Source organism: Choloepus didactylus, chromosome 9 (genome assembly GCF_015220235.1).
Source record: "Choloepus didactylus isolate mChoDid1 chromosome 9, mChoDid1.pri, whole genome shotgun sequence".
NCBI lineage: Eukaryota > Metazoa > Chordata > Mammalia > Pilosa > Megalonychidae > Choloepus > Choloepus didactylus.
The window spans coordinates 93,685,519-93,698,724 of NC_051315.1; the positions used below are offsets into that span (position 1 = coordinate 93,685,519).

At 36.5% G+C, this 13,206-nt stretch overlaps 1 protein-coding gene across 6 annotated transcripts in view; it reads right to left on the reverse strand.

Moving 5' to 3' along the window:
* TMEM237 (transmembrane protein 237) overlaps window positions 1-13,206 on the reverse strand; it is a 49,533-nt gene that overhangs the window by 15,242 nt on the left and 21,085 nt on the right. For 5 of the 6 annotated variants that reach the window (XM_037849643.1, XM_037849640.1, XM_037849644.1 and 2 more), the window contains 4 exons: window positions 3,490-3,681; window positions 2,879-2,952; window positions 2,138-2,231; window positions 1,190-1,311 (listed from right to left, as the gene is read on the reverse strand). In XM_037849643.1, the coding sequence (XP_037705571.1) occupies window positions 1,190-1,311; window positions 2,138-2,231; window positions 2,879-2,952; window positions 3,490-3,681 (482 nt within the window). The remainder of the gene's footprint in view (window positions 1-1,189; window positions 1,312-2,137; window positions 2,232-2,878; window positions 2,953-3,489; window positions 3,682-13,206) is intronic. The other variant, XM_037849646.1, reaches the window with a different exon arrangement.

Consider the following 13,206-nt stretch of genomic DNA (forward strand, 5'->3'; position numbering starts at 1 on the left):
CCTCTTCAAATCTGTTGTTGTGTGTTTCTAGTATACTTTTTATTTGATCCATAGTCTTTTATTTCCATAAGATCTGCTAATTTTTATTTACTCTTTCAAATTCTTCTTTATGCTCTTCTAGAGTCTTCTTGATTTCCTTTATGTCTTTAGCCATCTTGTGGAAGCTGTTTTAGAGATCTGTTTGTACTTCTTTAATTAACTGATCTAAATTTTGTCTCTTCTGACTTTTTAATTTGTTCATTTGGCTTGTCCATAACTAGATTCTTCAAGTGCTTTGTGATTTTCTGTTAGCTTCAGGGCATTTGCTTGTCTTGATTAGGTTATTTTGGAGAATGCAGGATTATTTGAGCATTTATATATAATTTGGGAGAGCTACAGCTTGCTGGAGTGCAGTTTCCCTATCCTACCAGCAGGTAGCGTTCTCAAGCTGGTATTCCTCGAACTTCCCTGTGCACTGGGTGGAGTCCAAACCAGGTAGGGAACCAATCAGTGCACCAGTTCTCCATGTGCACTGGGGACTGTCTGCCCTGGGGCTGTGACAAGGGCCCTGAGCAGTTAGGCAGGGAGTCTGCTGAAGGGCACCCTGCAGATCAAACATGCCTGGCTCCCTGTCTGCCATGCGCCCATGAGTCTCTGAGGTGTGGGAGAGGCTCCTTTCCCTGCCTCTCACCAGTGCATGCCCTGGACTTCTGTGGAGGAGAGCAAATGCTGCCTCCCAGGTTCCCTCATGGGAGCTCCTGGCCATCTGGCTGTGGAGGATCCACCTCCCCAGCTAACCACCAAGGTAGGTGCACGGGAGTGAGAGCTGCTGCTCACTCCCTTGCTCGGAGGTCATCTGACCACTGCCAGCCCTGGGAAGCGGTCTTGGACAAAAAAAAATTCACCATATCCCTCCAGTCACTGTCTTTTGAGTTTCTGTCCACATTCCTTTCACGTACTGTGGGGGGCCCTCTATGGTCAGTCACACCCCGAAACCACAGTCTTGGGCATCCTCCAGCCCCTCTCTAATTTCTTTCACAGAGGAGAAGCCCGTTCCACCTCACCTACTCCGCCATCTTCCCAGAAGTCGTCTTTTGTTTTAAATGTATCTTTGTTATTGGAATATATTAAGCTATACCCACTGAAAGAAGGTTTATAAAATCATTAGTGAAGAGTTCATGATGTTCTTAGACTATTTTTCCTTTCATACCTTCACTAAGATCCATGCCTGGTCTATAAGACAAAAAAATCCAAGACAATCCAACCAGAAGGGCCACCACCAGATTCACCACAATCCAAGGTTGGAGAATCTGTTCCTCAATTCCTGCTGCCCTAAGGACAGAGAAATAATCATTAGAAATTTCTTTATTTTGATTCATATATCCAGATATATCTATTTTATGAACTTAAAAAAAAATAGCAAGCCTCCCCTAGAGGAGTAACAAATAAAGCATGAAATAAAATAATAATTTCCCTACAGAGCATACCATATATATTATGAGAACAAGAATCCAAAGGTTATCTGAACTCTAAAGAGATATGCTTGTACATTAATGTAAATGAAAATTTAGTGTTGTCAAAAGCTTTTCTAAAAAATTTCCCTTCCAACTAATATGGCACTACTCTTCAATGAAGTACCTTTGCTTTCTCTCTTTACTGCATGCGCTAACCACTCTCAAGAAGCCTGTGAAAGGGAACTACAGCCATCCTGTCAGCTTCACAATTGATCACTGATCTGAAGATGTGGGCTCTCCACAGTCTGCTCTCTTCCTAGCTCTGCTTGGTTTTGTGAGTCTATCCCAGCTACACTTCCATCACTGTTTTGGGGTATTAGACTCCCTGATTGGGGATGAAGGTGCAGGACACCTCCAGTCCATCTTATAATGACTTACAAAACCATAACTCGAAGACCTAGGTTTAAAACAGATTTTTAAAAAGAAGACATTCATTAAAAATTCAGGTCCACATAATAATAATTATCCATTACTCAATGGAATAGGCATTGTCCTGCCTTATTTTTGGAAACAAAAACAGGGACTTTGTGATGTTTATAGATGAAAATATGTAAAACAGTGGAAGGATACAGAGAAATACCATTTTATTTCCACTGTTGCTGTTATTACCATCAACAATTGCTAGTGCTATTATGAATTCTTACCAGAGGCTACCATTAACAGAAGAAGATGTATAAAGGTGGATTCTGTCACTTGTCATTTGTTGACTCAGGGATAGTATAAGAGCAGTAAAGTACACTGAGAAAAAGACAAATGAAATTACTAATAATGTATTTTTAACAACCCAGTTTATTTTTTAGTTTATTTATCAAAAATAATCTGTACTTTGATGAATAATGACATAAAAGAAATTCATATGATCGATTTCAACAGGTTAGATAGCTTAATATTATTTTTCAAGAATACAGGTACGGAAGCGTCTTTTGAGATGCTTACTATTTCATCATTAGAACTGAAAGGAACCTAGAAGTTCATCTAAGAAAGTAAATAACTTGCTCAAGAACATAAAACCAGTTTTATTAATATTCTCATAACTTAGAACAAAATGTATTTCAAATGATCAGGAAGTATGTAAAAGAGTGTTTATTATTTAAAAGTCATACCAGATTCATCTGTTTAATGTCCAGTAGAAAATTAAAAAGTTAAAAATTAAGTAGTATAAAACAAAATAAACTTTTAGAATTCACTTGACCTCTACTAAAAAACAATTCTATCAAAATTATGCCTACCCTGCTTTTTAAATTACAAATTCTACATCTATAAATAATGTCTATAAGCAGCAATTATATAAACCCTTTTTTAAAACTAAAATTATATTTTTCCTGGTCCACAATTATAGTGTAAATGGTGTATTACCTAGTAATCAAATTAAACTATTTACTCACAGAAAGATGCTAAAGCTGTTGGATCCAGGGCAAGAAAACTTCGGATGGCTACTGATGTTTTAGCAAAGTCAATCCTAGAAAATGCAAAGGCCTCTTGTCTCAGTGCAGGTGTAAACTTCTTACAAAACCTCAGTCTCCTGGCTGTAGTTGTTTCCTTCTCTGTTCTAATGCTACCACATATACTGTTATTACTAAGCTTTAAGTAGCTAGAATTTATACTTAACACACATGTTCAAATACCTTATTTACAAAGACCACATAAAATATTCAACTAGAAGGCTATTTCAGCCAGCATTCCTTTTAAGTTAAGAAGCTCTGAAGAAACAAACTTCATCTGCAAAATTTCATTAGCTTCTACTTCCTTCTATTATTCTTATGATTCACTATAGTAAGTGCTGGTTTTTAAAATGATCCTGATGCCAGAAAGGTTCTTGTTCACAACAGTCCCTTCATCAAAAAAAAGAACAAAAAGAGACTTTTTCTTAATTCAAAATAATATTAAGATTCTATAATTCAATTTCAAAAACTGTCATAGTGAGTCACTGACACATTTTGCTCAACATTTCCGCCGAAAGAAAAGTTAGAGGAATCTGCTGTCACAATAGTCTTACCTGTCAAAAGCTGAAATTGTGCTTAGAGCCAAAAGCATGTAGAGAAGACTCTGGAATGGATATGCTAAAGTCTTGTATTGCTGCATAAGGTTGGAGAGATTGGATAGCTGATCTCCTGCTAGAACGTATATCACAACAATATTCCACACAGCACAACCAGCCAGGAGGCCATGAGAAAAGAGACCAATCATCCTGATTGGAAAAGGGTTCAATTATTATACATGAATTACTAAAGCAAAAATCTAAATGATTTTTTTAAATCTATTCACATTTCAGAATAAAATCCAACATTTCATGGAAAGTATAAATAAGGGTTTTCTTTTTATTACAACAATAGACTGATCATTTAACTCTGATTGAGTTTTGAAAAAGAATACCTATAGGGAAGATGGCTGAGTAGGAAGCTTCAGGAATCAAGTCACTCCACCAAAACAAATACTGAACTGGCAGGAACTGTCTGAATCAACTATTTTGAAACTCTGGAGTCTACTAGAATACTATATAGCCCCTGGACAAAGGGGCTGGTAAACTATAGTAAGTTGGTGAATTTCACCTTCTCAGTAGCAACTATCATCCTCCATCCCCCAACCATATGGCAGACAACACTGGGGAATGCAGCCCAGGATCCTGGTACAGCTTGGTGGTGCCCGAGTGGACTACAAGGACCTACTCTTCTAAAATCCAAGAGTATATGGTCTGATCATTGATCAGTGCTTCTGATCAGCTACTTCGGATCACTGGTGGGCCAGCTCTGATGGTGAGCAATGTTACAACCCCCTCAGGCAAAAGCAGCAGAGGAATCTTAAAGAGGCAGTACCTTTTCTCTCTCTCTTTCTCTTTCCATTCCCTAATTGGGAGCAAAAATAGTTTAGGATAGTCACAAATTGATGGCTCCCAGCCCTCCACAACAGCAAAAACCAAAACCTAGCATTCCTGAGCAATGGGAGAACCAGATTTCCAGAGTTACAACATAATATTCAAAATGTCCAGTTCTCAACAAAAAAATTACAAAACACACAAAGAAACAGAAAGTTATGCCCATTCACAGGAAAAATAGAATGTGCTAGAAACCATCCCTAAGGAAGTTCATAGATTGGGACTATTAGCCAAAGACTTTAAATTAACTGTCTTAAATTATGTTCATATACAAAGAACTATAGAAAATTAGGAAGATGTTGTCTGAACAAAATAAAGAGATGGAAATTAGTAATAGGAACCAATCAGAAATTCTGGAGCTGCAAAGTACAATATTGAAATGAAAAACTCACTAGCCAGATTCAACAGCAGATTTGAACAAGAAAGGTTAGCAAACCTGAAAGCAAGACAATTGAAAGCATACAGTGTAAGGAACAGAAAGAACAAAATGAATAAAAATGAACAGAGCCTAGAGACCTGTGGGACACCATCAAGCTTATCAACATATGCATCACTAGAGACTCAGAAGGAAGAGAGAGAAGGGACAGAAAAAGTTTTTGAAGAAATAATGGTCAAAAACTTTCCAAATCTGATGAAAGACATTAATATACACATCCAGGAAGTTCAATGAACTCCAAGCAGGACAGAATCTAAACATCTACAACAAGAAACACCATAGCAAAATTGTCAAAATCTGCAAACAAGGAGAGGATTCTCAAAGCAGGAAGAGAGATGCGACTTGTCACATACAAGCCATCCCCAATAAGACTAACATTAGATTTCTCATTAGAAACCATAGAGGCCAAAAGACGGGAGTGTCACATTTAAAGTCTTAAAGGAAAAAACTTTGTCAACCAATAATTCTACATCCAGCAAAATTATCATTCAAAAATTAAGGATAAATTAAGACATTTACAGACAAACAAAAGCAAGAAGAGTTCATTACCAGGAGGCCTGCCCTGAAAAAAATGCCAAAGGGAGTCCTCCAGGCTTGTATAAAAGGACACTGGGCAGTAATCAGAAACCACAAGAGCAAATAAAAAACATTGGTAAAGGCAACTACATAAGTAAATATAAAATCCTGTATTATTGTACTTTCGGTTTGTAACTCCTTTTTCTCCCCATATGACAGGCCAATGTGTAAAATAACATTTTAATTCTATGTTAATGGGAATTCAATGCATAAAGACGTAATCTGAGACAATAACAATATAAAGGTGAAAGAACAAAGATAAATAGGAGTAGAATAGAGAGTTTGTACACTACTGAAATTTCGTTGATACTAGGTACATTAGGTCATTATTAGTTTATGTTAATGGGAATTACAAGGGTAAAAAATAAAATAACTAAAAAAATATAGAGAAACGGAAAGTAGAAGGGAATCAAAATGGTACACTACCCCCCCCCCAAAAAAAAACTAAATATAAAAATGTAGTAATGAAGTAATTGAGGAACAAAAACTATACAGGACATAACAAAAAAAAAATAGCTAATTGGCAGAAGTAAATCCTTCCTTCTCAGTTATTACCATATATGTAATGGTTAAACTCTCCTACTAAAAGGTAGAAATTGGTAGATGAAGAGGCATGATACATTTATATGCTGTCTACAAGAAACTCACTTTATGTACAAACACAAAAAGTTGAAAGTAAACGAATGGAAAAGATGGAAAACATGTTCCATGTTAATGTTCCATGTTAATGTTTATTAACAATAAAAGAGAGCTGAGTACATTATTGTCTAATAAAATAAACCTTAAGTCAGAAAAAATTACAAGCAACAAAGAAGGTTATTATACATTGATAAAAGGTTCAATCCAGCAAGAAGATGTAATAATTAAAAACATATAGGCAACTCACAACCGAGCCCCAAAATATATGAAGCAAAAATTGAGAGATTTGAGGGAAAATTAGATAGTTCTACAATAATAGTTGAAGATTTCAATACACCACTTTCAATAATTGATGGAAAATCTAAACAGAAGAACAAACAGGAAATAGAGGACTTGAACAACACTACCAACAAATTAGACCTAATGGACCTATATAGAACACTCTACCCAAGAAAAGCAGAATATACATTCCAAGTGTTCAAGAAATTTTTCCAGGATAGATCATATGTTAGGCCACAAATCAAATCTTAATACATTTTAAAATACTGAAGTCATAAAAAGTATCTTCTCAAATCACAATGGAATAAGGCTAGAAATCAATAACAGAAGGAAAACTGGGAATTTTTTTAAATGTGGAAATTAAACAACAAACTATTAAACAACCAAACGGTCAGAGAAGAAATCAGAAGGGAAATTATGAAATATCCAGAAGTGAACAAAAACAAAAACACAACATACTGAAATTTATGGGATGTAGCCAAAGCAGTACTCAGAAGGAAATTAATAGCTCAAAATGCCTACATTAAAAAAGAACAAAGATCATAATCAATAACCTAACTCCACACCTAAAGAAATTATAACAAGAAGAGCAAATTAAACACAAAATTAGAAGGAAGGAAATAGTAAGGATTAGAGCAAAGATAAATGAAGAATAGAAAAGTAATAAAAGAATCAATAAAACCAAAAGTTGGTGTTATGAAAATATCAATAAAATCAACCAACCTTTAGCCAGTCTGACAAATAGAAAGGACACATATAATTAAAATCAGGAATGAAAGTGGGGGCATTACTACCAATCTTGCAGAAGTAAAAAGGATTATAAGAGGATACTAAGAACAATTACATGCCAATAAATTAGAAAACCTGGTTGAAATGGACAAAACCTAGAAACACACAAATTACCTAACTGGATGCAAGAAGAAATAAAAAAATCTCCACAGACCTATCACAGATAAAGAGATTACATCATTAATTGAAACCTTCCCAACAAAGAAAAGTCCAGGACCAGAGGGTTTGCTGAATTCTACCAAATATTTAAGATTTAACACCAATCCTTTTCAAATTCTTTTTCATTCTATGAGGCCAGCATTACCCTGATACCAAAACTAGATAAAGACAGTTGAAGAAATAAAAATTAGAGACCAATATCCCTTATGAATATAAATATGAAAATCCTCAAGAAAATACTTTCAAACTGAATCCAACAGTATATTAAAAGGATTATATACCTGATCAAGTGGGATTTATTCCAGGAACGACAGAATGGTTCAACTAAGAAAATCAATTAATGTAATATACCATATTAATAGAATGAAGGAAAAAAATGACCATCTTATTGATACAGAAAAAGCATTTGACAAAATCGAACATCCTTTCATGATATAAACACTCAGAAAACCAGGAATAGAAGGGAACTTTCTCAACATGATAAAGGGCATTTATGAAAAAACCACAGCAAGCATCATACTCAATGGTGAAAGACTGAAAGCTTTCCCCCTAAGATCAGGAACTAGACAAGGGTGTCCACTGTCACCACTATTATTTAACATTGTACTAGAATTTCCAGCCAGAGCTATTAGGCAAGAGAAAGAAACAAAAGGCATTCAAATTGGAAAATAAGTCAAATTATCTCCACTCACAGATGACATGATCCTATATATAAATGCCCGAAGAATCTAAAAGAAGCTTTTAGAACTAATACACAAATTCAGCAAAGTTGCAAGATACAAGTTAAACATGCAGAAGTCAATTGGGTTTCTATACACCAATAATGAACATCTGAAAAGGAAATTTTAAAAATTCCATTCACAATAGCACCTAAAAGAATAAAATAACTAGGAATAAATGTGAAACACCTGTACACTAAAAACTACAAAACCTGCTGAAAGAAATTTAAGAAGACCTAAACAACAAATGGAAGACATCCTATGCTCATGGATTGGAAGACTTAATATTGTTAAGAGGTCAATACTGCCTAAAGCAATGCAATCCCTATCATTATTTCAGCAGCCTTTTTTGGCAGATGGAAAAGCTGATCCTCAAATTCACATAGAATTGCACGGGGCCCCAAAATTTAAAAAAAAAAAAAAAGAAAGGAAAGACTCTTGAAAACGAAGACAAAGTTGAAGAACTCACACTTCCCAATTTCAAAACTTGCTACAAAGCTACAGTAATTAAAATCGTGTGGTACTAGTATAAGCATAGACATATAAACCAATGGAACAAAACTGAGAGTTCAGAATAAGTTCACGTATCTATGGCCAGTTGATTTTCAACAATGGTGCTAAGTCCATTCAATGGGGAAAGAACAGTCTCTTCAATAAACGGTGCTGGGACAAGTGGAAATCCACATGCAAAAGAATGAATGTATACCCCTACTTTTTACCATATACAAAAATTAACTCAGAACAGATAACAACCTAAATATAAGAGCCAATACTATTAAACTCTTACAAGAGAACATACAGAAATAGCTTCAGGACCTTGTAGTAGACAAAGGATTTTTAGATTTTACACCAAAAGCACAGAAAACAAAACAAAACAAAAATGGATAAATGGGATTTCATCGAAATAAAAATCTTTTTTGTATCAAAAGACATAATCAAGAAAGTGAAAAGACAATCTAGAAAACAGGAGAAAATATTTGGAAACCATATGTCTGGCATGGGTTTAATATCCAAAATACATCAGAACTCCTACAACTCAACAACAGAAAGAAAAACCACCTAATTAAAAAATGGACCAAGGATTTGAATAGACATTTCGCCAAAGAAGACAATCAAATGACCAATAAGTATATGAAAATGTAAATTAAAACTACAATAAGAGGAGACAGTGGGGCAAGATGGTTGCATAGGGAGGTGTAGAATTTAGTTAGTTCCCTAGAGCAACCAGTAAATAGCCAGGCACAACTAAAAACTAGTCTGGAACAACTGAGGGGGGACATCTGTGATCAGACAACATTGTACACCAGTCATGAATGGGCAGAACATCTGAGATTGCAGCATACAACTGTAACTAAATCTCTCCAAACTGTGGAGTTGGCACCCCTCGCCCATTAGTACAGCAGGCTGAGTTGCAAACTTTCACTGTTGAAGAAAGAAGCAGTGCCTTCTGGGAGCAAAGGAATGTAGCTCAACCAAGCTCCAACTGTGGTTTTAATTAACAAATCTGGACCACTGAATACATACTATGAGCACAGATAAACCTGGAGCAAGCAGGAAAGGAATCCAGAGGTTTATCCTGGCAGAGGGAAGGAGGAGTTGATGGAAAAAATATATATATAAATAAATAAAAAGAGAGGCTTTTGGAGTCTGCTGAGCTCAGAATACTGGAAAAGGGGCACACAGAACCAGGTTCCAACTGTGGTTCTTCCCTGGTAAAAGGGAGGGCTGGGGACTGGCTCTGAAAAGGGGACTTCTTGCTTTTTTCCTTTTTTTCTCTCTCATTCTAAGTAGTTCATTAAAGAAAGTCTTAGGCAGTTTCAATTGTCAGTACTGACACAGGCAAGGGTGGAGTTAAGACAGAGACAAAGGAAAAACTCAAGTGTAGGAGACAATTCCCTAAAGGGCTTATCTCCCCTAAGGAAAGCGGGGGCAGAGCCGAGCTCAAGTGGCTGCCCTCCCTCAGAGAACTCAGACCCCAGGGCCTAGGGGGAGGGGGCGACACAGAAACAGCTTAAGCTTGGCTTCTGACACCCCCAGTCTCTGGCCCAGACAGGGTCCACTGAGAATTAAATACACCACACCTCTTTATGCCAGTGGGGAGCTGTGGGCTGACAAGTGCCACCTACTGGGCAGGATAGGAAACACACAGAGTCAAGAGGCCTCACAGGGAAGTTTGACAATCTGCTGGGTCTCCTTCTCAGGGAAACCTAATGCTGAATATGGCCTTCTCCTGAGACCCGGGCCTGTCTGGTTTGGGAAAATCTGATTGGTGTAATCAAGGAAACCAGATGCCCAGACAACAGAAATTTGCAGATCACACCAGGAAGAGCAAAGATAAGGCCCAGTCAAAGGAACAAACTTGCACTTCAACTGAGATACAGGAATTGAAACAGCTGATTATTAATCAAACAAATCTAAGTCAATTCAAAAATCAAAGAGTTGAGGTAAGATATGGCAAAAAGAGATGAAGGATATAAAGAAGATACTGGGCAAACACAAGAACTCAAAACTCTGAAAAAAACAATTGGCAGAACTTATGGGAATGAAAGGCACAATAGAAGAGATGAAAAACACAATGGAGACATACAACAGCAGATTTGAAGAGGCAGAAGAAAAGATTCATGAACTGGAGAAGGAGACATCTGAAATCCTACACACAAAAAAACATACAGGGAAAAGAATGGAAAAATATGACCAGGGTCTCAGGGAACTGAATGACAACATGAAGCACACAAATATACATGTCTTGAGTTCCCAGAAGGAGAAGGGAAAAGGGACAGAAAGAATAACGTAAGAAATAATCACTGAGAAATTCCCATCTGATATGAAAGACATAAAATTATAGATCCAAGAAGTGTAGCATACCTCAAAAAGAACAGATCCAAGTAGACGACTCCAAGACACTTAATAATCAGATTATCAAATGTCAAAGACAAAGAGAGAATTCTGAAAGCAGCAAGAGAAAAGCACTCCATCACATAAAAAGGAAGCTAGATAAGACTGTGCGGATTTCTCAGTAGAAACCATCGAGGCGAGAAGGCAATGGTATGATAGATTTAATATACTGAAAGAGAAAAACTGCCAACCAAGAATTCTATATCTGGCAAAACTGTCCTTCAAAAATGAGGGAGAGTTTAACACATTTTCAGACAAATGGACACTGAGAGAGTTTGTGAACAAGATACCTGCTTTACAAGAAATACAAAAGGGAGCACCACAGGGAAATAGGAAAAGACAGGAGAGAGAGGTCTGGAGAAGAGTGTAGAAATGAAGACTAGCAGGAAGGGTAAAAAGAGAGAGAAGAAAAAGTAAAAATAAAATATGACATATAAAATAAAAAAGACAAAATGGTTGACGGTAGACATTACACTGAGTGCAATTAACCAGAACCAAAAGGACAGATACTGTACAGTCTCACTAATATGGACTAACATTGATGAGCAAAATTTGAGAGTTGAGAACACAGGTTATCAGGAGATAAAAAGAGATTAGAGATCAGGCATTTGATGCTGAAGGAGTACAGAAGGTTCAACAAGATTGACTGTATAGATCCAGAAATGGAATGGATAGCCTAATAGTGTGTGATGGTAACACAATATTGCAAGTACTCTGAACAAAGAGGAGTGTGAATATGTTTGAAAGAGGAGGCTAAGGGCATGTATGACAACAGAAGGAAAGAAATAAGATAAAGACTCAGATTGTATAACTTAGTGAAACCTAGAATGGTCAATGATGGTGATTAAATGTACAAATATAAGAATGTTTTTAAATGAGGGGGAACAAATGAATGTCAACATTGCAAGGTGTTGAAAATTGGATGGTATAGGGGAAAAAATACAATCAATGCAAACTAGAGTCTACAGTTAACAGTAACATTTTAAGATACTTCTATTAATCGTAACAAAGGCAATATACCAAAGCCAAATGTCTATAAGAGGGGAATATAAGGAAGTGATATGGGATTCTTGGAGGTGGTGATGTTGTCTGACCTTTCCATTGTATTTTATTTTTATTTTTTCTATCTTTTGTATTTTTATTCTTCATTTTTTTTTCCTCCTTTTCCTCTTTCTTTGAGGAAGAGATAAAAATGTCCTCCTATAGACTGTGGTGGAGAATGCATAATTACGTGATTATACTGGGAATCATTAATTGTTTACTTAGGGTGGATTTTATGATGTGTTAATAAAATTGTTAAAAAAATAAACAGGGATACAAGCGCTGGAGAAAATGTGGAGAGAGGAATGTACCTATTCCCTGTCAGTGAGGAAGAAGAATGGTGCAGCCCAGCTGGAGGGCAGTGTGGTGGTCCCACAGGAAGCTAACTATAGGGTTGCCATATGGTCCTACAACCTGTTATTGGGTATATACTTGGAAGAACTGAGAGCAGGGACATGAGTAGACATTGCACAATGATGTTTATGGAAGCCATATTTACAATTTGCAATGGATGGAGATGGCCTAAGGGTACATCGACTGATAAATGGAGTGGTGAACTATGGTGTATACCTACAATGGAATACTGAGTAGCAGCAAGAAGAAATGAAGTTGTGAGGTATACACCTAGATGAATGGACCCTGAGGACAGTATATTAAGTGAAATAAGCCGGAATCAAAGACAAACATTATAATGCCTCACTAATATGGACTAACTGTAAAGTGCAAACTCTGAGAATTGAATCTGAGAGCACAGGTTATCAGGGGAAGGCTTATGGTAAAGGTTCCTAGATTGCAAACTCATATAGCAGTCACATCTATTCATGAGTTGTAATGGTTATCTCTAAATTCTGAGATGCTGAGCTGTTTATGTATAACCTGGTTGGCCCCTGTAAATTTGGGTATCTGTGTGACACCTAAGACTCAGAGCCAGAGTCCAGCAGCTATGAATGTCAGCATTACCCCATACAGCAAATGTTAAAAAAGCTGAAAAGGGGATTAGACTTCAATTAGAGATATGAATGAAATGGACTTGATTAGAACTAAGGTAAACCAGACTAAAGGGTAAAGGATGATATTGACTGTGTTTTAAAACCTCAAATTCTGTGAGACCAAAGGAAGAGATTTTATTTGGTGCAAAATCTATACTCTCTGTAGCACACTGTATAATTTAACTTACATGGTCAGTTTATTCAAACACCATAATTACCTGGAAGCTTGAATGGGGGGTAAGAGCTGATTGGTTTGTACAGGTTAGCGTGAAACCCTGATACATCCCAGAGTAATTTGGTCAGAGAGTAAGGAGTATTT